Source organism: Odontesthes bonariensis, chromosome 10, assembly GCF_027942865.1.
Source record: "Odontesthes bonariensis isolate fOdoBon6 chromosome 10, fOdoBon6.hap1, whole genome shotgun sequence".
NCBI classification, from domain to species: Eukaryota; Metazoa; Chordata; class Actinopteri; order Atheriniformes; family Atherinopsidae; genus Odontesthes; species Odontesthes bonariensis.
The window spans coordinates 19,491,001-19,518,847 of NC_134515.1; the positions used below are offsets into that span (position 1 = coordinate 19,491,001).

General features: G+C 41.5%; 3 protein-coding genes across 5 annotated transcripts; 2 read left to right on the forward strand and 1 right to left on the reverse strand.

The window, feature by feature from the left end:
• Nucleotides 1-3,385: 3,385 nt before the first annotated feature.
• On the reverse strand, nucleotides 3,386-17,410 carry lmbr1l (limb development membrane protein 1-like). 2 transcript variants are annotated; one of them, XM_075476755.1, is made up of 17 exons: nucleotides 17,201-17,410; nucleotides 10,841-10,925; nucleotides 8,908-8,941; nucleotides 8,420-8,559; nucleotides 7,815-7,918; nucleotides 7,566-7,689; nucleotides 7,398-7,466; nucleotides 7,242-7,306; nucleotides 6,767-6,839; nucleotides 6,583-6,675; nucleotides 6,395-6,471; nucleotides 6,226-6,303; nucleotides 6,072-6,145; nucleotides 5,588-5,678; nucleotides 5,326-5,392; nucleotides 4,225-4,386; nucleotides 3,386-3,674 (listed from the first exon to the last, which is right to left on the reverse strand). In XM_075476755.1, exons 1-17 carry the CDS (start codon nucleotides 17,261-17,263, stop codon nucleotides 3,589-3,591), a joined length of 1,485 nt encoding a protein of 494 aa, XP_075332870.1. In that variant the 5' UTR covers nucleotides 17,264-17,410; the 3' UTR covers nucleotides 3,386-3,588. The 2 variants fall into 2 exon arrangements, with proteins under 2 accessions (XP_075332870.1, XP_075332871.1); XM_075476756.1 differs by lacking the exons at nucleotides 8,420-8,559; nucleotides 17,201-17,410 and having other exon boundaries at nucleotides 10,841-10,920.
• A 1,647-nt stretch (nucleotides 17,411-19,057) lies between these two features.
• dnajc22 (DnaJ (Hsp40) homolog, subfamily C, member 22) lies at nucleotides 19,058-20,285 on the forward strand. Its single transcript, XM_075475664.1, has 3 exons — nucleotides 19,058-19,607; nucleotides 19,714-20,006; nucleotides 20,109-20,285. The coding sequence occupies exons 1-3, from the start codon at nucleotides 19,058-19,060 to the stop codon at nucleotides 20,283-20,285; spliced, it is 1,020 nt and encodes a 339-aa protein (XP_075331779.1).
• Nucleotides 20,286-20,549: 264 nt separating this feature from the next.
• On the forward strand, nucleotides 20,550-27,847 carry ikzf4 (IKAROS family zinc finger 4). 2 transcript variants are annotated; one of them, XM_075476758.1, is made up of 8 exons: nucleotides 20,550-21,040; nucleotides 22,564-22,618; nucleotides 22,714-22,821; nucleotides 22,930-23,244; nucleotides 23,360-23,527; nucleotides 24,435-24,587; nucleotides 24,673-24,810; nucleotides 25,120-27,847. In XM_075476758.1, exons 2-8 carry the CDS (start codon nucleotides 22,579-22,581, stop codon nucleotides 25,938-25,940), a joined length of 1,743 nt encoding a protein of 580 aa, XP_075332873.1. In that variant the 5' UTR covers nucleotides 20,550-21,040; nucleotides 22,564-22,578; the 3' UTR covers nucleotides 25,941-27,847. The 2 variants fall into 2 exon arrangements, with proteins under 2 accessions (XP_075332873.1, XP_075332874.1); XM_075476759.1 differs by lacking the exon at nucleotides 20,550-21,040 and having other exon boundaries at nucleotides 22,128-22,618.

Consider the following 27,847-nt stretch of genomic DNA (forward strand, 5'->3'; position numbering starts at 1 on the left):
TTTGATGTGATGTGAAATGTGTACATCAACATATTACATATTCTGTCCATGGCTTTAATACTTTGCTCAGCTTGATATGGCAAAAGAAAAAGAGAACCGGTGAGCTTAAGTTGAGACGATGCTGCACTGAGGTGGACAATAGAGTGAGAGGGTTGGAACTTCCTGGCTGCAGACAAACAGGTCAGATAGGATATACCTTGCTTTGTGAACCTGACCCCAAAAAATAACTGACATTGTACAGATTACAAACAGCATGTTTAAAGTATTCTATGTTTCGCAGAAGCCGTTACGTTATTTCTTCCACTGACTCTGTCAGGCCAGAGTTACCCAACAAAACAAAGGCCTTGCGCTGGTCAACTGTGTGAAGCAAGTGTGCCGTGAGTGTGCACACAGGATGGCGGGCAGCTATGGCAAACGGACAGTGTGGCCCATTATCAGCTGATTAGCAAGCAAGTCTCGCCTTTTCCTGAGCGATTCTGTATTTGCAAGTGTAGAAAAGAGGGAATAACAGCCCTTAATGCACTTTGGCACAAACTTCAAACAGCCGACTGTCAGGAAAGCTAATCTGTGTCTTTTTCCCCCCTTCATTCTTATGTTTTGACAATAAAGATAGCCTATCTCGTCCCATTACAAGTTGCCAGCTTCCCGCCTTGTCCCCGATATGCCTGACTTTTAAGCTAAGGAGTGCGTTACCCAAAGGGACCACTGGACACCGACTGAACTACATTTGACCTTTATGGTGCAAGGAAAGGTGCTACATATATGTTTACGATATACAATAATGAAGGAAACTCATTTAAACCAGATGAATGTTCTCTGAAAAATTTGGAAAGATTACAGTACCACGAATTAAAATTCTGTCGCCGCAGTACAGCATGGCATTTAAAATGACTTTCATTAGCTAAGAACAGATGCATTAACAGATTAAAGCCAATTCTATTTTTCTAGATATTTTCTTGGGAACAAGGCTGAATTAACTCCAATTAACACCAATATCCAAGCATTGTCCTAAATATGCAGCTGTAAACTGCATTCGGGGGAATGTTTTTAGGCGTTTGTATGATAGCATCCTTCTCGATTTTCACAAACATCACACTGAATAAGCACCTCTTCTTCTCTACTTCGATGGTGCACCAACATTTCTGACATGCACACCTTTTATCTGATCTATGGGTCACTTCCTGAAAAGGGTAACCAGCCCCCAGATGTGCCACTAATGTTACAGCGACATTTGAGTTCATTTCCTTTCAGCAAAAGGAAGCGCATTGCAAAACAAACTAAACCAAATAAGCTTAATTAAAACATCTAACAAAACAAAATGAGAAATGAAAACAAAAATCAAGAGGGAGAAATTAATCAGAGCTGGAGTTTTTTTTCCTTTCTTTTAAACAGACTTGGACAAAAAAAAAAAAAAAAAAAAAAGAGGAGAGGAGAGGAAATGAACAATAGGCTCGGAAAAGGAATAGAAGAAAGGAGGTAGGAGGTGGGCACGTCCAGGAGTGAATGTTCCTTCTCCTGATTTGCAGAGTTTTTATCTGGCGTTTGCATCGAAGCAGGGAAAGCGTGGGCCACGGCTGTAGTGGCGTCGTGGGTGGACATTGCTGACAGACAGGCCAAAATATGGCTTTCTTCTGCTGCTGATTAAAGAAGTGCAACAAAAGGGTGGAGGGACGTAGAGGACAGATGACCTTACCAGACACACACACACACACATACACCACAAGGCACAGCAGATTGTTCAGTGTTGCTACATTTCTTAAAATGTAACAGCATCAAAGAATTGGCTTCCAGTAAAAAAAGAACCTTGATGTGTACCCAAAAGGACACAAAGAAGTTAAAAATTCAAACATATTTTTATTGCTTCCAGCTCATAACACTGTGAAACAATGATGTTAAAAAAAGAGAGAGAACAATTTAAGAAATTTTGAAACATCAGAACAGTTAAAAAGCAAACTTGCATCTTTTTTAAAAATCTTTGAACAACTTTAAATATTCTTTTGTCTCAAATATAGACTCAAGTGTTGTAAGAGTACAGAATCAAAATATGAAGTAAGGATCCCAAAATGCCCTGAAATAATAATAATAATTTAAAAAAAAAAAAAAAAAAAAAAAAAAAAAACACACACACACACACACACACACACATCATAATCTTCCTGTTCCAAAAATACAAAAAGAATTTTCAAAGAAAAGGAAACACAGCAGTGAGGAAACTCAGCGTTCAATGTATAATGCACATTATAATCTAACCAGTGACACAACACAGGGTAGGGGCTGAATTTAACAGACACTGTCCTCTGCTGGTCAAACCAACAAAAAAACATAACCTGCTGATACAGCAGGAAAGGCAAATGGTAACTCAAGATCACTAACACACTGTGTGATGATGAGATGGTGACTTTATGTGATCAACATTATCAAAGAAAATCTAAATTTGGTAAAGACTCCATGGCCCAACAGTCACATTTGCTGCTTGATAAAATATTTAGAAACCATTCCAAGCACTCATCCTGATGTCCAACAGATAAGAACAAGATGGAAAGAACCTTGTAGACAATTACCTGACAAGATGAGGAAATATCTGAAACCACTTCTGGTAAAGTTAGTGTGCTTTTACATGTGAAATATTGCACTTGCCCACAGAAAGTTTTTAATGATTCACAGTTTGATTGGCTAAAAAAAAAAAAAAAAAAAAAAAAAATGAGTGTCACATGGCATTCAAATGTATTGCATAAGACAAAATGTAAAGCTTTCACTTTTCTGAGTTTAGTAAAATAGAACTGTCATCACACTCAGTGGGTTTACTGTCATCAAAAACCCCACCTTCACAATTAATTACCTCAGAAAATGCTATTATTCTTCCAGTAAACTGGGTTTGAAAGGCATCTCCCACAACCAACACAAATGACACGTTCCCTATGTAACCTCCAGACCCGCAGACACAGCCAAGGGACTGCTTCCCATTCGCTTACACCAACAACTTCCACTTATTAACCAACATAACACTTGAGCAGACTGGACCACCAAACACATGGAAGCAGACCTTAAATTAGCGGTACACTTGAGAGGAAAAGCGTGGGGGAGCCACAAAGAGAGAGTACTTGGTCGACCTGAAGAAGGAAGAGGAAATTATGTCAGAGCTACTGTGTAATATTTCAAAATAACTCTGCTGACTTTCACATGTGTCAACACAAAAACTGCTGTCCAAAGGTCCTCTTTTTATAAGGCATCCGACATGCTGGGGGTTGCTGTGTTGTTCACTATGGCAGCACTGCCAAAATGGCTTATATATCCCTTTACCCCATGTTCCAGTCATACCCATGATGACTCTGCAGTCATATAGCAGTACAAACTTGGACCCTGATACGCTGATTATTAAAAAAAAAACAAAAAAAAAAAAAAACGCATCGAGCTTTGCTCCAACAGACAGACTTGTCGCCTTCACCTGTCACTTGGCTCAGAAACACCAGACCCATGCACCAACCAGCCATGGGACTGAACCACCAATGCCTTTAATCCAACAGGTGCGCATCTGAAGTGGCTCAGATTGTAAGAGTTGGGAAAAGGCAGTGATGAGGAGGAAAGAGGTCAATGGATTTTAGAGAGTCCACTAGCCAGAAGAAGTCTGAAGGGGACGGTGGACCGTGACACAGTTAAAGGTAGCCGGTGAAGTCCTGCAAGAAAAGAGAGAAAACAAATACTAACGTTAACATCAAGCATAATGACAAACTAGAACACCCTTAAGCAAGGGGAAAACGCTGATTTATATTATATAAAAGTCCATCAATCACTAAACAAAAGTAAGTTGGGAGGCAATGGGAAAGTGCAGGAGAGCTGCCATGGTGCAGAGATGCTATCTGTACTGTGAGGAAGGGGATTGTGTGCATGTGTGCGTTTGGCGTGCCCATGCTCCGAGCGCTTGTTTGTGTTGGGTGGAGGTTTAGAGGGTGTGTGTGCCGTGAGGGGTCTAGGGCGGTGTGCCTGAAGGTCCCCAAGGGGACCCGACTCTCCTCTTGTCCCTTTACAATTTCCTGAAAGAATTGTATTCTTTCTATCTGAGGAAGAGAGACCAGCCCGTCGGGAAATGAGGCCAAAGGTGGGGGAACTTAAGGCATAGCTATCAAAGTGCTATGAATTTCAGCATAACAGAGTCCCACAGACAGTTCAAAATATGTACATATAAAGTACTGTTAGCTTGAAGATTCAAAATGGAAGTAGACTGACCAAAGGCACGAATGAGCTCTCTCTGTACTGCCCAGGTGACTGTCTTTATCAGGGAAGCAGAGGTGAGGCCAGCAAACAGCATGTTATAAAGGAAGACGATGTAGAAGTTCCCGAGCCAGTTATACCGACCAAAGTCTCCTAGTAAATCGAAGCTGGTGATTCCTGAGAGAATGAAGCAGAAGTTAAAGAAAATGTAGCACTTACAAAAGAACAGCACAAATCAGGCTGGAGCTGTGGGGATGGCATTCGTGACATTAACCTGCCCTCCTGTGGTCAGTAATAAAAATACAACTACATTGATGATTTAGCAGTTTTGTCATGTTCAAAATCCAAATCAATACATAGCAATAGATATATGTTGTACTATACATCATTACTATTACAATTCATTTAGTCAGTCACTTAAATATTTTTGCAGTTCGTAAAAACTATGCAGCATCAAAATGAGTTAAGAAGACTAACAAGATGTTGTACTTGTTCTACACTTGTTGTAGTTTTATAGTGGTATGTCCGTGCATTTTATTCTGAATGTTCAGTCGCTGCCAACGAGCTAGCCTAATCTTTGACTGAAGCTGGCAAGCCACTTCAACCAGAGCCTGCAGCAAGTGGACAACAGTTTGAGGTGCTGCTAAGCCAAGCTCACTGAGGCTGCAGAGCAGAACAAAGACCACAGTTACCAGGTGCAGTCCAAGATGAGGGAGTTATTCTGTCTGGAGCATGAGGCTTATTGTTGAGGCAGATGAATGACAGTGATGACTGCCACAACAGTGGCATGGCTGGCCTGACCGTAGGATACTGCAAGTTGGGGCTAGAGCGAGCTGGTAAGTAGCGAATATTCTCTTAAAATAACACACATCTATAAAGAGCCTTTCATTTTATCTGCTTACTACAGTCTTAAATGTTTTACATTTAGAGAAAACAGTGTGCATTAACCAGATATTCAAAAGACAACTTTCTCTCTTTTTAAAATGGCACTTCCTAATTTCTAGAATCCACCGTGAACACAGTACATACTGGAAACATGCTGAGAATTTGATCCGAGTCGATATATGGGCGTGGTCTTTAATAAATTCTCCATGTTCATATAGGCTGCGCCCTTACCGAGTGTGCGTGAAAAGACTGGCAGTGCAGAGCTCAGGATTAGCAGCGAAACACAGTTTGCGATGATCTGAAAGAAAAGCAGATTAAGAGTAAACACATCACCAGTTTGAGTTGTGTCTTACTAGCCGGGTTTCTGTGGAGAGTCGCCAGAGGATGGCAATATAGGCTACGTTGTATGTTGTGGTTGTATTTCAATAGGAAAAGAAGCTTTAATAACAGCCATTATGAGAGAAAATACATGCTGCAGCTTATGGCAAAATACCTGTGTGAGGTTGGTGTCTTTTGAACGAGGCAGGAGGCTACAGAAGAGAGGAGAACTATAGAAACCCACGACTGAGGACACCATTAGATAGCTGAAATTTATTTTGAGGACAACAATGGAAAGAGGAGTAACATGGGTAGTAAACAATACTTAGCGAGTATATGGGAGCGTGTTATATGTGAACACTACAGAATTATTCAAATATCGAGGGCAGTATGTTATAAGCTGAGTCAGAGCCAAATGGAAATGCTTTGTTAATTCTATGTGCGTACAGTCAATCCACAGGAATTGATAAGAATCGCAAAACCAACTCGATAACCAAGTCCAATGTCACGGATTTTGGTGGCTAGATGGAGAATGACCAAAGGAAGGCCTATTAAATATTTGTAAGCATCTGAATCACTTTCTTTAACAATAGAAGTTTGGCGCGGTCGGCATTGGTGGGGGACTGCACTTCAAGCTCGTTACTGGAATGAAAGGATACAGGATGAGGACAACTTGAACCGCAGCACCCAGTGAGCCAAACATGGAAAAGGAGGCCATCCCCAGGTGAGGATCCTACAACACAAAAAGAACAATCACCAGGTGATGACCAGGTTTCGAACATGTTCGCAATGTCTTCCAAACAGAACCCCCACCTCCATTCCTCTGGGCATAGCCGTCTCATCCAGCAGCAACTCCAACACATTGAAACAGACCAGCAATACACACATCACCTGAAGACACAAGCAGCAAATACACAAGCAGGTGGGTTACTAAATGAAAAGTTAAAGCACAATTTGTGAATGTAGTCATAATTATACTTACCGTCAGTGCAAGAAGGATAAGCATTGCTAGTGGATAGCCCAAGTTTCGCTGCCATGGGGACGCTTTCCTACGCATCTCTGTAAGGGAATACATAGGGGGGAAAAAACAACAACAAAAAATGAGTGCACATCAACAAAAGACTATGCAGTGTTCATCACTGCAGAGAGCAGCTTCCTCATCAATCATACCCAGGGCCACACGCTTGCTCCGGACTGTTTGGTACTCTTTTCTCATGGCCTCCATGTTCAACTTGACCCAGCATGACGTACTGCCACCTCCACCTCAGACATACAAGCGAGACAAGCAGTCAGTCATCTTTAGAATGAATGATTAGAAAATGGCAAAGGAGAGTGATCATGGTCACAAACTTACAGTTGAGTTTCCTGGAGAGCGAGTCTTCCTCAAACAGGGCACAGCTCAGCGTGTCTTCAACATCCTCCAGCAGCTAAACAGGACAGAAGCAATTAGTGAGTGAAATATACTATATATAAACAACTGGGCTGACGTATTGACACTCAATCTGACAGATGTTCTTTATCTTAAGTTGTACTTTACTGTGACAAAGTAACAGCATTTCTGTCTTTAGCTGTATTTCCTAATTTAGACAATGTCTCAAAAACCCAACGACATACTACTTTGGAGCCATTTTAACCCATCCTTGTTTTAAAGCTGTGAGTGCATCAACACTGCGCTGGGTTACAGTGAATACATATAATATCGGTTTTAAATGTGCTTTTTTTTGGAGGGGGGGGTCACGTTTCCTGGTGTGAGGTGGAGCTGTAAACAGTAATGCAAGTTTGTTTTTATTCCCCTTTAATTCTAGACTTCTAGTCAGTCTGTGACTCACCCGCGGTTTGACCAGCAGGCTGCCTGTAACACTGAACATTCGAGACAACCCAAAGGGGGTGCACACTGGGGAGAGAAAAGCACATACAAGATGACCTGCAAGAGTCATGCAACACAGTGTGAACAATTCTCATAATTGTGATGGAGATCTACGAACATAAGAGCAGCAGCACTCCAAACAGAGAGATCCCCGAGTACAGGTATGGAAGGTAATACTCCCACAGGTCTGCAATTCACAGAAAGGCAATAAAAGCAACAATATGGAAATTTGCTTAGCTACTTGACAAATCTATAAGAATTTATGGATCTAATGAGAGTGACTCACCATAGAGGCTCTTTCGGGCTATGTTGTCATGGAGGAGGGCTGATGCAACCCACACAATGCCCAGCACAAGCAGAGCAAGCAGCAACAGCAGCACAACTGCTTCGTACACTCGAGCCATTACGCCCTACACAACCATAAAGGATGTTTGGTGATCAGCTCAAGTGGAGTTGTTGTCTTGTAGTTAAGCTTTCATTAAAAGGGACTTTAAATCTAGAGCTTTTATTTGTAAGACGATGTGAATACCGGTACCTTTTTGGACCCTGCAAATCCCTCAGACTCAGTGAAGAAATAGGCAAAAGGCATGAGGAAGACCAGGGATAAATTGGAGAAGAGAAAGACTACATTCCACAAGCCTAAAAGGGGAGGAAGACCAATTTTAGAAATGTTATTTCCTCAGCACAAGCATTCATTAGTGTAAGAACTGCAACAAAGAATTGTGGCAGTACCACTATCAGCCACTGTGAGGCAGAGTTCTGACAAACAGTGCACAAGGGCAAGGACTGCTGTACATTCACATGCACAATGTGCAACAATTAAAAAGGAATGTAAATAATGTGAAAAATAGAGACTACCCTCATAATGGCTCCCTACATAAAACAATAACTACAAGCCTGACTTGCATCATAACCATTTAGCCCTACAAAGTACAGTATATGTTGTTTGCTGTCTGTAAAACAGAAGGAGTTGATAAACAGCTGGACCAATTTTTAAAGCCCAGCTATTTACTCTGCAAGGTCAAATCTATCCCATCCATAATAATTATCTGTTTGGACACAGGCCTGTGCCATATTGATTTTCAGTTCATCACCCCAACAGTAGTAGTCATTATTTCTAACTGTATGGCGCTGATATACCGTGTATAAGAGATCCATTGAGCCACTGCATGTAGTAGCTCTGTGGGAAGGTGAGCAGCACCTCATTGGACAGAATGGAGATGGGAAGAAGCAGCACAGCACACACTGCAACAGACAGGGTGAATGTACACAACCACAGCCTGGGAGAAAGAAAAAGGCAACCTTTGAGTAAAGTCACATGTGTCTTTGTGTTTAGCCTTAGCTTAGCATATCAGCCAAGGTGAAACGCTGACGCAGCCAGGAATAACAGTGCCAGCGTGAAGGAACAAAGTACAAAGTGACACTGAGGTCGGACAATCCCAGCTAAACACCGTATAAACAAGCAAACACACACACACACACACACACACACACACACACACACGAGAGGGCGATAAATCTATTAACAAATTGCCATTAAAAATGTCACAGTGCAATCATTCACAGTGGCACTTTAAGTGAGCAAGAGCAGGTTGCTGTTGTCTTGTTAATCACAAGTTTTCACTTACGCAATTTTGTTGACAGTGGCATCTTCAATGTCATCTGCAAATTACAAGAAACACAAGTCAATTACTTTTATGACAAAACTGAAAATGTGCTTTCACATGTGTGTAATCTGATGTTCAAAGTGTTGTTAGCAGATGGGTCAAATTTGCCTGGAGGACCTAGATTTTATACACACACTGTAGGCACATAGGGGAGAGCCTTTAATGTGGAGGAGGTAGTCTACATGAGAGTAAACATCTCCCAGGGCTCAGTGAGGGGGGCGTGAGTAAGGGACAAGCACACTTGGAACATTTTGTTCATGCTAGACCAAAACTCTTGCTAAACCAAATTACACGAGTAGGAGACTGCAAAGAAAGACCAGAACTCAAACAATCCAGGTTCAAAAACAGCTTTGCATCATTCAACATGCTAAACATACAATACAACTCAAATGGACAAATTGCTACTCTTGTTATCATGTCTTCCAATGTACAACTTGTGACAGCCGTTCAATCACAAACTATAGTCTGAGGAGCAAGAAGCAGCTATTGGTTACTTGGTGTCACAAACAACTCTTTACAGTTAAATTGCGCAACAGTTTTCTGGCTGCAGGGCACAACTGAGCTTCTGTTGTTGAAGCACAAACTTCTACAGAGGTGAGCTAATACAGATCATGTTGCTACCATACCAAAAACAAAAAAAAAACAACAATAAAAAAAACCAAAAACCTACATCTGCTTCAAATAGAATTACTTGGACAAGTTATACAACAGTCAGCCCCATCCCACAGCAGACCAGCACATAATGGCTGCTGGTAGACTCCAAAGTTTTTTTGTTTTTTTCTGTTTTTAAATATGGCATGCTTTTCCGTGTCTTCTGGCTTATCTGCAGTTTTAAAATGAAGTACCATCACCCGATACATCACCAAAAGCTAAAAAAAAAAAAAATAAAAAAAAAAAAAAAAAAAAAGGAGATATATGCATGATTAGTCTCAAACTATTGCTCATGAGACTTTTTTTTTTCTTTTCTCGCACTTCACAGTGATTTTGTTTCAGGCAGTGCATGCACGTGGGAGTCATCCATCGTGAACATTTTAAAAGCAGACGTTATCGCGTCGCAGGAAGCTTTTCAGAGAGCAGTCGTTTGATTTTGCTGCAGAGATGTCTTCAGGAAAATGTGTTTTCAATTGTGAGGTCAAGTTGACCATTTTTCAGCCTCCCCAAAGACTCAGCAATCTTGTACTTGTGGATGTGGTTTGTTTTTCCAGGCCAGCAAGACAAGACAAAAGGTTTGGAGTCGTTTGCTCCACTTCATGGACAACAGTTTTATGAACAAGTTGAGACTGCTCCATCACTAAAAAGGGTAGATTCACAAGTTACTACCCTTTCCTTATCCGCCCACCCCCTCGGCGAACAACCAGGAATTCGACCAACCAGAAGACACTTTAGCCAGATCTTCTCCTTCTGAGGAGGAAGAGGCTTGACCCAAGAGAAAGCTCTCCCTCATTCTGAAATTATTACAAACTATTTGGAGTTACAGAGCATGAAAAGCTAATCTAGAAGTCCCCAAGATTAAGAATTAAATGACCGGAAGGTCTAGAGTCTCTGGCTGAAAAATGCCCTCCAGCAAATGCGCAAACTCTACATGAGGATGCGTGCAAATATAAAAGATATCTGCCCAAAAACGTGATGACGAATAAATAAAGGGCAGAGAAAAAGAAGAAGGAGAAAAATTAGTTTTCAGAACAGGGAGCCTCTGAACAGGAACTGTGTTTGCGTGAGAGGTGTTGCCAACGTACTTGGTGGAAAGAAATTCCAAAGGACCAACGTAATCAATATGCTTGTCAACATTGCTGGTTTCCCTCAAGGCAATTCTCTTTAAGCCTTTTGATTGATAGCTTTCTTAAAGTGGACAAATTATATCAGGCATCTATCCATATCCAGAAACTTTACTCACCTGTGACAAACTCTGCAGCCTTCTTGAAGTGGGTAAGAATGAGGTAGCACACCATATAAAGGCACGTGAACAGCAGTACACAGATCTGCAAAAGACAAACAAAGGAATTTTGGACGAGTATGACCGATAATAGAGCGTGTTTCACTTCTTCAAGCAGCTTAACGTAATAAAGAACATGCAACATTGTCAACAATCTGTCCAGTCAAATGCTGCCAATGCACAACACATTTATCTAGTTTGTTTCAGAAACCAGAGGACGCAAAAGACAGCAGGGAAAGAAATGAAAACAAGAGACAGAGTTACAAAAGCCAAAGAAAATTCACTGTTTTGCCTCAGGCATCGAGGCAGATGGAGTCCAAAGATTACAACTCATTCGAACAAAGAGAATGGGGTCATGGTGTGAGACTGAAATGGATTAAGGAGAGTCAAAGAGAGAGAGAGGGGTTAATACCAGTGAGTAATAGCCCCCCCATACACTGGCCTGTAAAGGTCATATGCTGGCATTAGATTCGTTCAAATTTGGGTTAAACGTATACTCAGCCAGCAATCTGTTGTCTGGAAACATACTCACGGATTTAACGCCAAGACTCAAACTAAACCTCTTTGAGAACAATGAAAACTTAATACAAGCTGTGAAAACAACCATGTAGTTTTGATGGGTAATATTTTCCACATTTTCCAAGATAAACCGCAATCCAGTCCCTCCAGCAGAGGGCGGACACCTGCAACAGACACTACTCACACACACACACACACACGCACACACACACACACTCAAGCGTATACTCAAATGCACCGCAGCAGGTTGGCTCAGCCTGTTATCATCGGCCTTGTTAAAGCTGCAGTCTGCAGGATTTGTTGTTGTCATACGTAAAGTCCTACTTTTTGGCATTTTAAGAGTTTACATGATCTATCAGAACGTTTGAAGTTGAAAATGGTGACCTCCGTAGTCGCAAAATGCAAGAAATGCTTATTTTTTAACCGAAAAATAAAAAGTTATTCAACTTCCTGTCCCGCCCCTTCAAAACACATGAGAACTCGTGCACGTAGACGTGCACGCCAGATGCGCCTACACGACTCCTCATTCATCAACTCACCTGTCATTTGCGATCATGGAAGACACAGTAAGTAGACAAGCCGTAATGAAGTTCAATAGTCCAGATAAATAAGCGTGGGGACGAGCCTACCTTGTATCGCGCGTGCACAATCGGTGATTGACAGGCAACAGAGCCCAGCTCGTAAACCTGATTGGTTACCTTTTACCGGTCCGGTCTGCAATTTTGTAAACAAACCTGCTGGCTTTGGAGGGACCTAGCGGGACATATAGGGGACCTAGAGAACTCTTTTTTTTTTGTATTGGGGTATTTAATGTACTACTTTCAGAATCCCCGGACAGTTCCAGGCATTATGCTTGAAAAAGAGTTGCAGACTGCAGCTTTAATAAATTGTAAGACTATTAGAAGGAACATTGGTTCAACGTGTACAATTACACGTTACAATTGCTTTGAACAATGCAAATAGCCACTGCCTTTGAAAGCAAAGAAATCCCAGGCAATTTCCTTCTACATGGGAGCCAAACTGGAAGAAATTTCACATCAAGTGGGTTTCACCTGTGCACGGAGCTGCAGTAAATGATGATTAAACTCATGCTACCACGTGAGAAGCGGCAGTAAAAACATTTCTAACGGAGGCCAGTACGTACAGCGGGATCTAGACGCGAGTCCCCGAGTCAACAACAGTAACAAACAAAAACGGGATCTCCGGAAAAAGGCGACAAGCTGTCGAAATGTCCAAACCAGACTTCCATTAAAGTTTAGTAACAAAAGTTTAATCCTTCACATGCACCACTAATAACAAGGAAAAGGGAAGTGTCCACGATGACTTCCAAAATACCAAGTTGAAAACTCAATTAAAAACAGGGATTTTTAATCACTTGAACATACGGTACGATTTGTGTGGCTGTCAGAGCTGCGTTTTGGAGAGTGTTTTTGCTTCATGGTGTTCTTTGGCAAGCACAATATCCCTGACTTGGCACCAGAAAAATTTAAATGGAAAACAAATTAAAACCTCACAAGAAGACTGCATTCTGCATCTCATTTTAACATTTAGAATCAAACTTCATCAGTTTCAAAAACATGCAGCAATTTTACAGCGCTAGCAGGAATGATCAATAGTAGCATACAAGCACCATCATGCCAACAACAAAGGACTGTATACAACAACTAATCAGCTCAGCAAAATTTTTCAAATTTGCAGTGTAATTTGGCAAGAGGCTCGCTATGGCTAATCCAACAATAGGAAAACAAACAGGGAACACAAGATGGGTATTGGGTGAGAAATGAGTGGAGGGGCAGAATAACACCATTTAGTCCACATTTGTGAGAACACGTGCCTCTTGTGGTGGTGATCAGGGGCTTGCAGCACAGAGCAGGTCACTGAGAGGAGAGTTTAGGGGTTTTCAGCAGGCAGGAGGGCTATGTCTGTGTTGAATACAAAGTCCCAATGCAGAGCCATGTGAGATCTGTGAGAGTTACTTGTACATGTTGTACTTATGTAACTACTTTCCCAATCTTGTAGTTACCTTAGATAAACAAAGAACAACCTGGCCTCGCTCGTAGCCTCTTGGCATCAGCAGACTTTGGAAAAGCATGGCGCCCTGCGATGTATAACACTATCCTATATACTGTGCAATATACTGCACTGGGATGTGTCATCTGATGTAGTTTGTTTCCCCTTCAATATAGTGATGATCCAGCCTTTCTTCAAAAGTGAAACATGTAAAACATTTCAAACTTATCATCGGCCTTTAAATTCTTGTAATTCCACTCCACCCCACATCTTAGGAGCTGAAAGTACTGTAGTTATCAGTCCTCCCTCAGCCTCAGGAGATTAAGTTGTACTGCTGAGAGATCTCGTTGTCCTTTTTCTATGCACTCACACTGTACACAGCAGCTACTCTTGCATGCGGTATGTATGGGAAACGCTGCACTACAATCAACAGTTAAGACGAGTATAGTATAGAGTAAAGCAAAGCGAAGTTTTACAAGTCAACAGAACCCCGCTGTCTGTTCTCTCAGCGGCTGCATTTGGCTTTTAGAATGAATCACATCAAATCATATTCACAAAAACGCAACGGCAAGATATTGTTCCCATATTTCACAAATTTAATCAAAATCTAATCAAGTAATGCTTGACATTGGTCTCTTTCAAGCAGGGAACGATGGGCCTTCGTCGCAAAACAAGTTTTTTCCCTTCTTCTCCCACCTATCAGGTGTAACTGATATATGAAGACGACCAATGTAACTATGCTCAAATAAGTTGTTATTCATTTAACCTTTGATCCAAACACAACATATTAGATCACACCCCCCCCCCCCCATATGCCTTAACCGTGTCTTTTAGAAATAACACGGTGCACATTCACACATTTCTTAAGGTAACGTCTGAGTGCATGCTGATGCTGAGTCTCCCATTTCTCCACTGCGAGATCCTAATGTGACCTTTCATTCTGCCCGAGATTGATCCCTTCTGATCCCGCAAGGCTCACGCTGCAGGCTGTGGGTGTGTATTCCCCACTCTACAGTTAAACAACATCTCACTTAGATCCCTTCGATGATGTAAATCCTGCATGCATTTGCCAGATCCTGCAAGCTATAACAGATCAGAAACAGCGATGACAGACATTTGGCAACAATCAATACTTCCCACAGTTTTTATTCTAATTTTTCTTTTGGGGGGGGGGGGGGCTGGGACCCAGTTTGCTAAACACCAGATAAACACACAAGGCCATTTTATGCATTATTATCCAAATGTTAACTTGTATCATTTCCTCGGATCGGATGAGGCAACATCAGTTTAATCTGATCAGAAGTTGTAAAGAGTTATTGTTCACTTATAGGAAGTTGGCATCAAACTGAAGCTTCTTGCTAAAAGGTGAAACTTACTTTTTTTCTGACAGTAGTGAAAGTTTGAACTTCACCACTCACCTGTGCTCAAAAATGCACACATTTCACTGTTAAATCGTTACTATTATTGTTGTTCTGCAGCAATCAATACTGTGTCTTCAGAGCACTCGGTGATGAGGGCCTGCCTTTGCAACATGGGTCACATGGGCTTTTGTTAAATTTAAACCTCCGTTTAAATGTTTTAAACTTTCAGTATTTCCACAGATCGTTTTCTTAAGGGACCTAGATTAAAAAAATAAGAGTGGGATTAATCAATTATGAAAGAACATCTGCAAAAATTTTCAAGATCGCTCCAACTGATTGAGCCCTGACTGTTAACAGCGAACACTCGTCCTAAATAATATGACTGGTGGTCAGTTATTACAATTGAAAAAATATATATAAAATTACAGCTAACATCAAAGCTAACAATAAGCTACATAGAAGGAAACCACTAGTCAGACTGTCAGAGGTGGCAGGGGTGACAGTGTAGCGATAGAGTGCAGGCATAGAGGGAGGTACAGAAAGATAAAGTGCAGTAGAGGGGGTAGGGAAGTACAGGGTAAGTGCCAGGATAGGAGATGCTCTCTGAAAAGCTGGGTCTTCAAGAGTTTCTTGAGGATATTCAGGGACGCCCCTGTTCTGGTAGCGCTTGGTAGGTCATTCCACCATCGTGGAACGACATATGAAAAGATTATCAAAGATCATCAATTATCAAAGCTTTGCAGGGCAAGAACGAGATCCTTATGCTGCGCAGCAAAACATCAATATCTGCCACCAACAAGAACACCAAATGTTCATTAAATGACAAACTCGATGCATGCTTTCAAAACAAGTTTTTAAGAGACGTTTCATTTGTTTAGCTTGCCACGGCTTATTTGTAAGTGACCCACATACTGTGTGCCCTCTGGAACTCTCCATTTCCGCCTGAGACTATTCAGCTTCCGAGAATGTGTTCAAAGCACAACGCAGTTATCGAAACGGTTTTCAAATGTTTTAAAATGCCAAGTTTGATCAGTGTGCGGGTGCCAAGACAAAGCAAGCAGCTTGCCTTTTATCCTAAAACGAGCTCCTGTAACGTGAGGAAAGAAATTGAACATCTTGCTGAAATAAGCAAAGCCCTCCCTGTAAACGACATCATCTGGCATATGTTGAGGATAAAAAAAATCTGTATACATCATGCAGCAGGCATGGTGCATTCACAGATGTACACGTTACGCACACCATGTGCACTAATGCACTACCATAAAGTCATTGATACTGACTTTTCATCTGATTACAAGCCAGATTGTACCTCTTCAGTCTGATTCACGCAATTACGCATTGGACAGCTCACCGGTCTGAGAGGGAGCACCGTAAAGTTGAACACTTGTGGCTGATAATAGCATTAGGTCTTAAGGTGAAAGAGTCATTGTCAATCTAAAGATATGGGAATACATACAGGCACTTGATCGAGTTGGTCATGTAAAGTTAAATGTCTTAGTAACAACATAACTTTAAAAATAAAAATGAAAAGCCTCCTACAATAAGCACTGTTTTGTCGTTTTCACGTGAATCCTATTCATGTTTCACATGGTAACTTGTGAAGGCGGCCAAATAAGAAAAACCTTTCAGATTTACTGATTTACTGATCGCACAAACGATTTCTAATACAAAATCTGAGTCTTTGATGAATTTCGATGCTGCGACACGAACAGGGCTGCTCTGAAAAGGGTCTTTTGGTTGACTAGGGCAACCAATTTCAATATCATGTTTTAAATTTTTTTTTTTTTTTTTTTCTGTAGCTGCACAGATTTGACTAAACCCCCCTTCACAGTACAACTGCAGTTTAGGCTCAAAAGTTGAGCTTTGAGTTAAGCGAACAAGCAAAATTGTAAGTCTCCACTGATGATAAAATATCCAGCAGTTTGTCACTGTCTTTTAAGATAAACCATATCAGCAATACCTTCAATAACGGGAAAGCAACTGTCCGTTAGATCAGAGTGTGCTTTTTAAGGGTTAAAGGTCAGTATTCTCTGCCTTGCTGTAACAGATCAGGTCATTCTGTCAAGTCTGAAGTTCAACATGGACTGCGGTTTTTACACAAAACTGAGTCAGACACAGAATCAAACTGGTCTGGTCAAATGCAGAATTTACGGTTTACTCAAACAGGACAAAAAAAGACTCTAGGTAGCCCGCTGCGTTTGAGCACCACGAACTGAGAGCAAGCTAAATCAAAAGAAAGATAAAAACTCATCTCAATCAGGTACCGTCACAGACATGGCTCGGTACTGAAATGTGAAAGTTTACAACGACAGAGGGGGGGCAACAAATCGTTAAAATACTTGCTTTCACGGGATTGAGCAGCATGCATATTGTTTGGGGCGACCCCCATACATCTTTCAACCAACTGCTGCATTAGCCCAGGGTTACTTACTATGGTCTCCCGGACGCGGTTGTGAAAAAGTTGCTCTCTAACCGACACGTCGTCTGTTTCCATTCTCCGAAACCATACCACTATCCGCAGCCTTAAAGGGCGGAGAGCGGAGGGTTGTTTAAAAATGTAAAAGACGGCGCATCTTCTCACTCCAGCCGTGGATATCAGCCTTCGCTAGCAGGGTTGAGTTTAAACGGCTAACCTGCTGCTACGCTGATGAAAACCAGACAAGAGGGGGTCGTCAAGGGGCGGGGCTTAACTGAAGGAGGGAGCTCACAGAGCGCTCAAGATAGCTGTCAATCATAATTAAAGTCAAGCGTTTCTCTTAAGACATGTCTTTCTTAATGTCTTTTTTATTTTCTATTCCTGAATAATGGAAATTACGTGTACACTTTTTGGTAAAGTGACATTTATAATTTTTTTTTTTTTTTTTAACTTGTGCCTTCAGACAACTGGGGGGTAATCACTTTTAATTATGCTGCAGTAAAGTACCTGAATAACTTTTGTGCTACTTTATTCTAAACACCACCACAGTTAGAAGGGAACCTTCTAGACTTTTTACTCGACTAGATTTTTGCTTTGTTTTATATGTGTTTATGATGAGCCACTGAGGTGTTGGAGTCATTAGAAATGCTCAACATTTGCTTACAAATAGCTTCAGGAATGTTACTGACATAACAATGCGATAGTAATAACGAGCCAATATCACATACCAATAGTCAGTCTGCACATTTGATACTTTAAGACCATCTTGGAGACTATCTTGAGTTATTTACCTAGGTTGGTAGCTGGACTTTCTTCTTAAGAAATGTTTTACACTGAACTTTCACTTATTGCATGTAAAGAGTTTACCTGTTCAATCTGTATTTGACTGGGGGTTATTTTTTTGAGATTTTTATGTCTGCTCAAAATAAGTACAAAGTTAAAGTACTTAAATCAAGTTTCGAGTGTCTTAATGTATGCATATCACTGTGTTAGCAAACTATTCTTCCTTAAAAGCTTTACAGAACAAACTTCCTTTACTCTTAATAGCATTTACTTCAGCATCTTGGTTGTCACAAATATCCCTTAGAGACGTTTTCCTCACTGTATCCGTTTAGAAGATCAAGGGCTGATGACGATGCACATTGTGTATTGAGAAGGCTGAGTAATTTCATTGTCATGATCCAAAGTCCAACTGTTGCAACATGAACCGACCTCAACTGCGTAGTGCACTAGAAAGGATTTCTCGGGATAAGGATTTGAAATAAAGGACTGAGTAAGTAGCTCTGTTTTTATTACACAAAGCCAAATATTGAATGTATAAATATGTCAAATGACCTCCGTCCTTGGTTAGTTTGGTTAGTTTGGTGCCATCTAACTCAGTTTGGTTGAGAAGACCATATGTGATAGGATTCCTGTCAAAAAAAAACTCTGTTTTTGGGAACGAGTCCAGTCAAAAATGATAATACTGATCATAAGCTAAAACAAATCCCTCTTATATAATATATTATTTAACCACAGGAGTGGATGGCAGAGACTGAAAATCCCTTTGAGTGTCTGGCCAAAATGATAAGAGCAGTTGACAAATCACAGAGGTGGCACGCAGCATTGCATAGTCTAGTAATGAAATGTTATGTTGTATATTCAGTAAGGGGTGTTATCACATGGGATTAAAAGATGAGACACGAATTCATTAAATTAAAACATTTTTCAAATGAACGTAAGATGAGAAAGTAATGACGGAGTATAAATTCTACAATTCTAACCAAATAAAGTCTCGGACATTTCATTTTGGAAGTATTGCTCATTTTTTTGTGTTACCCCACTGCAGGTATTTTTAAGGATGACAGCTCGCTGATCCACTGAGACCACGGGATGGTAAAACGAGTATTTGCAGCCTACGTCCTGTGGGCAGTAGGTGGACCTTTGGGCCTTCACCACCTCTACTTAGGAAGAGACAGCCATGCTCTACTATGGATGCTAACTCTGGGAGGATTTGGGTTTGGCTGGGTCAGAGAGTTCCTGCATATTCCTAAATATGTCAGTGAGGCTAATCAAGATGTAGAAAAAGAAAGAAAAAGAGCCCACAACATGTCCCCCCCACCTGTTAGCCCTGTGAGATTTGCTGGACAGGTGTGTGTTGGGATCTACTTTGGCACCGTGGCTCTTATAGGACTTAACTCCCTCAGTTTCTTCTACTTGATTGTTCTGCCTTTAAGTGTGGGTGCAGGGGTACATCTGGTGTCCAACGTTGGCCAACAGACCTCAGATCTCAAAAAAACATTGACTGCTTGTCTCATAACGTCACCGATATTCTATGGCAGCAGCCTGTCGCCTCTTCCCATAAGCTTGGCTGCTAGTGTCACCGCTTCACAGCACCGCAGACTCAAACCTCCACGCTCACCAGGCAGCACACGGAAATTAGGTGAATTACAAATATCATCAGATGATTCTCTTTACACCTCGATTGAATGATTTCTGTCTGAGTTTGAAGCTTCACTATGGTTGCATTTCCCCCACTTTTCATTCAGGTCCACGGCTTTACAGGCTCAGTCTAGCCTTGCTGGCCTTCTCTGCTCCACTAGGTTACTGTATTTTTCACAACACCACAGCCACACTTTACTACCTGTCTGACTGTATAGCAGCACTCCTGGATATTTTCTGGTTTCTGCCTTGGCTCAGAGGTGTGTTTGAGTACATTCTTTTGATGCCATATCGGATCCTGTGTGCACTTACTGGAGGGGGCTATCAGGAGAAGGCTTGGAAGAGGGTGCTGGAAATATTGCTGAAAGACTACACTGAGAGAGAAAAAGAAGCACTGCAGGTAAGCAAGCTATGAGTGAAGAGCTAAAACAGCAAGTGTGCTGTACTGTTAAGGACACTATAGTCGCTACAACCTGTGCATCTGGATGTGTTTACGCTGCAGGTATTGTCCCTGGAGGCTGAGGCCTCTCTTGAAGAGATAACTCAAAGCTACCGGGAGTTGGCCAAGACATGGCATCCAGACCACAACCCAAGCAACGATGCCGAGGCAATGTTCATGAAGGTCCAGGAGGCTTATGAGGTCCTGCTGCGGTGGCACAGACCCCGTCGATTTAAGTAGAAGTGGCTCTGTGTTCCCTACTGACTGATCTGCATTGTTTTAAAGTAATGATTTCATATTGTTTGAGGGACAATAATGAATCACCTGCACCCAGATCTTTGCTGTGTTTACATGAGCACCCATTAACACACTTGTTTTTGTTCAATCTTTGCACAGCTGATTGTTTCAAACAGCAGTTGGCTGCCACCTTGTGGTGACAAAAAATGTAGCGTTAGAATAAACCATTTCATCACAACATTTAAGCTGCTTTTGATAACTGCTCGCTTGATGTTAGGCCCTATATCTGTATAGCTGTAGATGTCAAGCCTATATATGAGTGTTTCCATGTAGACAAATATAAAAGCATTTATATGCGAAACCTTGCAGCCCCACTGGCCGAGTTACGGTCAGTATATGTCCAAATAAATATCATTTCGCCGCATTTTGCAGTGTTCTGTGAAGTGTTTATCCTTCTTAAGGCCTTGGCCTCACCACATTTTTTGCCACTTGTCATACATCGATGCATTCGACAATCACTAGATCAAGAGTTCTGTTGTGCAATTGTTCGGTCTGTATCCCAGCATGGGCCCGGAAGTTCTTTGGGATTCCCAGGTAAGAAAAAAAAAAAAAAAGAAAAAAAAGGAAAAAAAGGAAAAAAAATCCCGGAGATGCTGTCGTCGCTTGGGAAAACAAACAGCCACCCAGACAATTAAAAAGGAAAGCACCGATCGGTCGCCAGGTAAGGAGGAGGCTTGTGGACTTCACTGCGGCACTTGGTAAGACCATCCATTGCTATTGATTTGGAGGTACGGCATGTTTTTGAATAGTTGGCACGGTGAATGCCATTTGTCGTGTGGTCGGGTGCCATAGCAACGGCTCGTGAGAAACATTGTACAGCGCAGGCCAGTTTGACGCGCTCAGTGTTGGATGTCAGCTGCGTTCATGCGGACAATTCGGACAATCGCAACTCCTGCAACAAATTGCCGCCGCGTCTCGCCACTGTCTGGACCGTCAGTGAGCTGATTGCTGTCATAGCGGACCAAATCCAGCGTGCAGTTAAAACTAGTAGCCACGGATGTGAGGATAGGCATTATATTTATTTGGAAATATATATGATTTTAATGTACAATCGGACCTCTGGGGACAAAAAGGGTTGCCGCTGGTGCGCGTCCCTTATTATTATTCTTTTTTTTTTTTTATCGCCGGGCTTCATCAGCGCCTGTTGCTCCCCATGCACGGCCAATGCCTGGATATTAATTTTCCCTGAGATGTATTGTCTCCGCCCCCCGCTCGCTCCAAAGTCTCCAGTGTCCACTGTTGTCATCCATTTGAGCAAAAGGTGTTGCCTTGTACATCTTTATAGATTGCTGCTCTTGGCGATGAAGCTCCGTCTGGCTTTATAGGCTACTAAGAAAACATATTGTCGGCTACATCCAAAATCATCTTAAGTCAGCAAAGATAGTGTAGTCTGGTCTTGGTGTGTCTACACATCTCACTTTGTCTGCTGTTGAATAACTGTTTTATGTAACCAACAATACATTTTCTTTTCCAGTAATGATAAGGCAATTAGGGGTATATAGCATATGAACAGAAAGAAAAATAGTAATAAATGATAAAACAGCAGCAAAACATGAGCAAGCAATGAATGAATAGAATAAGATTATGCTGATTATGATATAATATAATATAATATAATATGATATGATATGATATAATATAATATAATATAATATAATATAATATAATATAATATAAAATAATATAATATAATATAATATAATATAATATAATATAATATATTATAATATAATATAATATAATGTAATGTAATGTAATATAATATAATATATTAAAAGCCAGAGTATGAGGGCATACTTTGGGATTGTGCTGCACTCGCAAACTATATACTTAATGATATTACAGCTATTTTGTCTACCCACTGAAGATTTAACTCCTCCTTCAACACCCTTGGCCATTAGTTTTCTATAAATGTGAAGGCTCGCTTTCATTTACTGAAAAGGTGGAGAAGAATCTACAGTAGAAACAGCCGGGAAAAACCCAGGTCTTCTTGATTACTTTTATACTGTGAAGTAAACTTAGACACTTGGAACTGAAGCATAAAGCTATCTGTGCTCTAGCCTTGTTGCGACCTCCGGCCGATAAGTATATATTTTTTAAGAATAGTTTAAAAGGTATATATCTTTCTATTTCGTAAAATGGGCTTTTTCAACATTTATGAATGATCATGAAAGGAACTCAAATAATATTTGTAATCCGTCTTTGAATTTTATTTCTACAGGCATCTGGTGAGAGAATGAATGCTGATGACTGCAATGGGCGTTCATATGCACAGGGTACGTTTATATATATAAAGAGAAGACAACTGTTGTGTGTACTATTTCCAGACTTTAATGTTTACTTTAATAACATGGACATATTTGTGTTTCAGGTAATGGAGGAGAGTCATCAGCTGAACAGGACTTTTATGGCGGGTTGCAGGGCCCTTCTACAAGATCTCCAAACAGTCAGCAGTCCTCACCACATCGCTCCCTTAGTGGTTAGCTGTTATTTGTTTGTTGCACTGTCGCCATATGGTCTTGTAGAATATTCTGTTCGTATCATGTATGGAATTAAATGTGTTTTACTTTATTTCCGATCCACAAAGCAAACTCCATCAAGGTTGAGCTGTGCAGTGATGATGACTCATCAGGTGCTGCACGGCCAGAGAACAAAGAGCCAGTGAGGACCGACAGCAGGAAGGATGATAGAGGGGACCCAATGGTAGAAGGGGGTGCAGAATTTGCTGGGTCTGGAAGAGACAGAACGAGTATTTACAATGAGATGACTGCTCCTAATTCCACCTCTGCTCCTAATTCCACCGAACCTATCCGGCTGCCCAATGGGAAGCTGCGGTGTGAGGTTTGTGGAATGATCTGCATTGGACCCAATGTGCTGATGGTCCACAAGCGTAGCCACACGGGTAAGAACAAGCCAGCAAAAGCAGCGCTCATGATTAAAAGAGATATCAACACCTTAGATATGAGTTGTTAAAAGTCAAACTCATGATTTCTCTCTGTCAATCCACGTGTTTGTAGGTGAGCGTCCATTTCAGTGTAACCAGTGTGGAGCCTCCTTCACCCAGAAGGGGAACTTGCTGCGCCATATCAAGTTGCATTCAGGAGAGAAGCCTTTCAAATGTCCCATTTGTAATTATGCTTGCCGCCGGAGAGATGCCCTGGCTGGACATCTACGCACACATGCAGGTAAATCAGTGAGCTCCCAGACAGCAAAACTATTCTGCCTACTTCTTGAGCCACACGCTTTGTGTTTCATCTGGCTAAATATGAACCTTGCTTTTAAGCATCTTGATACTCAGATGCTACATCCCCCATTCAAAAATTCTGGAGCTGACACATGCTCTTGTGTCAGCTGACACTGGCAGATAGCAGCCCAGAATCACCCCTGAGCTCATTGTTATCTGGACTTTGCAGCATCACCTAAAAGATAAAACACATTTCACGGAGAGATTTTTTTTTAATGCAGGGATTTGTGTAGAAAAAAATCCATGTTGTCACGGCCTGTAATGTTTGAAACAGAGGTGAGATAGGGAGTCATTAGAATGGTCCATTTACTCTTTCTCTGAAGCTCAGAGGAAGTGGGTCTTCATTATGAGAATTTTCGGTAAAAAACATGACAAAATATGACATTTAGCTGTTTGTACAAACAGGAAATCCTGTTGGTGTGTTTTCAATTTGTGAGCACCCATATGTGAGCAGGTGTTCACCTATAGTCTTGATACAGTAGGTCTTGGTGGATGTCTTCAGGTCTCATAGGTTCATTTTCAAAGAAAAGATCATTGCGGACTGGATTTCAGCGAAATGATGTCAGTCTTTCCGAAAGCTCAGTAAGGTGGAACGTTGCGGTAAGGTGTTAGACGTTTTTTTCTTTCATCACTGTCAAGCAACATGTTAGTCTCAGGAATTCCCAAACTAGGGGGAAATCCATTATCTCAAACCTAGCTGATAATATGTTGTGATCTTTTTCTGAAAGAAAAATCCCCTCCTATAAACAAATAAACAACATCTGTTCATCAGCAGTGTCCATCAGATAGAGGACACTTTTCCATCTATTCTCAAAGACACTGACTAAATGTTTTTCTCAAAATTTCAGGTTCTTCTCAGACAGTGGGTAAACCTCACAAGTGCAGCTACTGTAGTCGCAGCTACAAACAACAACACACGCTAGAGGAACATCTGGAGCGCTGCCATAGCTATCTGAAGACTCTGGACCCCCAGACCGCAGTCAACTCGCAAACAGCACAGGGTAACATATCACAGACACACCAAACTCAGAAGTTCATGCGCTAACATATAAATCAAGTGAATCTCACGATACTGATGTGTAACAGGTGTAGGTGAAGAGTCAGCGAATATGAAGACGGTTATTAAACCCGCACTGCGGCCATCCAGTGAGAAAATCTGGTCTGTGGATAGATTGTCTGTTAGCATAACCAAACGCAAGAGGTCAACGCCACAGAAGTTTTTAGGTGAGTCTTTTTTACTTTTTCAGATATAATGTTATTAATTTTTTGTGTGAGTGTAGTATGGGATTAATTTATGACCCATGACTATTTAATATCTGTTTTGTTTTTTCTAATAAGAATGATATACTGTGAGCTTGATTAAGGACGAGTAAAGTGAGAACTTCATCAACTGTCGTCCCAAGCATGTTAGCCAATATGTTTCTGCTACTTTGAAGACACTGGGTCGATGCCGAACCATGACATTTATCCAATGTTATCACTCTCTGGGATATTCTATCTTAATTGTTATTAATGGGTGACATGTCTTCGTAGGTGAAAAGCACATGCACCTTGATCCACCTGAAGCACCTTATGAACTGTCCTCTGGCTCTGAGAAGGATGGAGACCACATGAGCTCTCATTCTGCTGGGCGCTCGGCAGGGGTGGCTGGTTCACACCTCCATTCAATCAGAGGTAAAAGCGAAAACTCCGAGTCACCCTCACTGTCTCAGCTCCATCCTGGCTTTGTGGCAGAGCTCCGCACGGCTGTGGGCTCCATCAACAGCAACATGACTCCTCAGGGCCTACGAGCCCATAGTGCAGGTGGGCTGGCAGCAATGTCTCTCGGCCTCCACAGGCGGGAGTCGGGTGAAGGCCGTGGTGACCAACCCTCAGTAAATAGCCACACCACCTCACCCAATGGCTGTCCCGACTCTACGGACACAGAGAGCACAGCAGAAGAGCAGAGCACAAGGGCTACAGCCCCCACAAGTACCTCCAACAACCACCACCTCCACTATCAAACCCCAGCACTGCCCCGCAGCCATCCCATCTCCAGTCCCAGCCAGGCCAAAGACTTGGATGCAGAATGGGAGAGAGGGGGTTCAGTGCCCCCCACTGTGGTAAAAAGGAGTCCTGGCTCACCCGCTTCATCCAGGGACACTTTGCAGGTGTTAGACAGGGCTGGCAGGCCAGTGCGCTCCTTCTACTGCCGACACTGTCGCATCATATTTCAGGACCATGTCATGTTCACTATCCACATGGGCTGTCACGGTTTCCGCCAACCATTCGAATGCAACATCTGTGGCCACCCCAGCCAGGACCGCTACGAGTTCTCATCTCACATCAGCCGTGGAGAGCACCAGGTGGGCTGAGTATGGGAGATCATGGTTGCATGACTTGAGGCAACTGTTGCTCTCCAAAATTGTGGGCTTACGTTTGTTCTGCACCAGATCATTTGCTTTGAATCCCTAGAGAAAAAAAAAAAAAAATTATTTTACTGTTAAAATATATATTATGCTAAAGCAGACGTTAGGGGAAAATCTTTCCATTGCACCAGTTAAAGTTTAGTGGAGGTAAATTACATTTTGATTTCACTCCCATTTCAAATCCTATGGCAAAACTAGATTTTGCTTTAAAAGTGCCTTCTTTGGGAATTTCATCTTGGGGAGAACTGGTGCTTAAAAATTTTGACTAGCTATCCTAGCCATCTTTCCCAAAGTGATTTTTGAGTAGTTCCCATGTTTAGGAAGTCTGGTTCACATGCAGTTATTGAAAGCATGTGAATTTTTAAAGATTATGTTTTGCTTAGTGTGCACTGAGAGCTTTGCTTTTGTGGCTGAGGAGGGTATTTTTTTGTGGTGTGTCATGTAAGCTTAATATGCACTGAGAGCTTTGTGCCTCTGGGTGTGGAAGGAGCTTTTGTCACAGACAAAGCACGGACATGGATTGCCTTAACGTCTACAGCAGCAATCTGCTGTTGGAAAACATTGTTTACAGCATGGTTTTAGCAGTGTGTGAAGTCAAGTCTGAGGAAGGAATATTCAGGACAAAGCAAAATCGCGGGGGAAATGAGGGTGAAATGGGAGTTTCGGGCTCAGATCTCAAAATGTGCTTTGGATTTTAAAGTGACTCTTAGAATACTGGTGCAGATCAGACCATGAGCCATGTCGTATGTAAGAGTTTCTCTGAATCGGCCCAGGGTGCTATACCTCTCTGCAGGATTGTACTTTTAGGTTCCCTGCTTATATATGAATCCCTTTGCTGAAGCACTTCATGGCTTTATAAAGTTGATTTCTGTGATTGTTCTACTGCACTGATAGATGGCATAATAGACACACTGATCGTCTGATCTGCATCACCACTCTGTTTTTCAATAGTTTCCCACAATGTTGCACTGGTTCTGCCGTCTGCACTCGAGTTCGCTGCAGTGTGTGACAGAAATATAAATGTTAGTTCAACTAAAACCATTCTTTTGTGGTATTGCGCTTAGTGGGAGATTTTGAACTATTTCCACAATGTAAGTGGGTTAGGAAATTATTTAAAAATGAATTATCAACAAATCAGTTTGGATCTGTTTAGTTATCACTCGCGATTATCTATTTAGTGTTGTTTGTTTCAGCCTTGGTGTATTTAATCAGCTATATTCCAAATCTTATCCAGCATATTCCTCAAATCCATGAAATGTTACCTCCTGCTTCTTTATAGCACCCAAATACCTTATTGCTATAGTATGGTGAGTTATTTGATAATGTTAATATTTGGAACACGAATGAGACCAAACACAGTATTCTTACTTGTTATTGTGGGTTTGCTGCTTCATAGTTTAACTTGGTTTCCTTTAATAGCAAGAAAAATGTACTTGAAACAGTTTGGGGGAAAAAAAATGCACTTGGGTTTAATAAATAGAGAGCTGTCTGTGCGTGTGTGTGTGTGTGTGTGTGTGTGTGTGTGTGTGTGTGTGTGTGTGTGTGTGTGTGTGTGTGTGTGTGTGTGTGTGAATGGAGTATAGCATGTGTGCTCATCATTTTCTGCTTTCACCCGAATTGTGAATTATTTTTGAAATGTGAAGTTATTCTACGAAGTGAAAATGAGGCATGGGTTTTGTCTCCTTGTGTGGACTCATTGTTCTAAAATATTTTGTGAATGATGTAAAATGACAGAACACTTTACCTCAAAGTTCAATATGTACAACTGCCTCATTAGTTCCAAAAGTCATGTTGCTTTCCAAGATGTTCTTGCAGTTACAAATGCGTGCCCCTTGATATTTTCAAAACTTTTT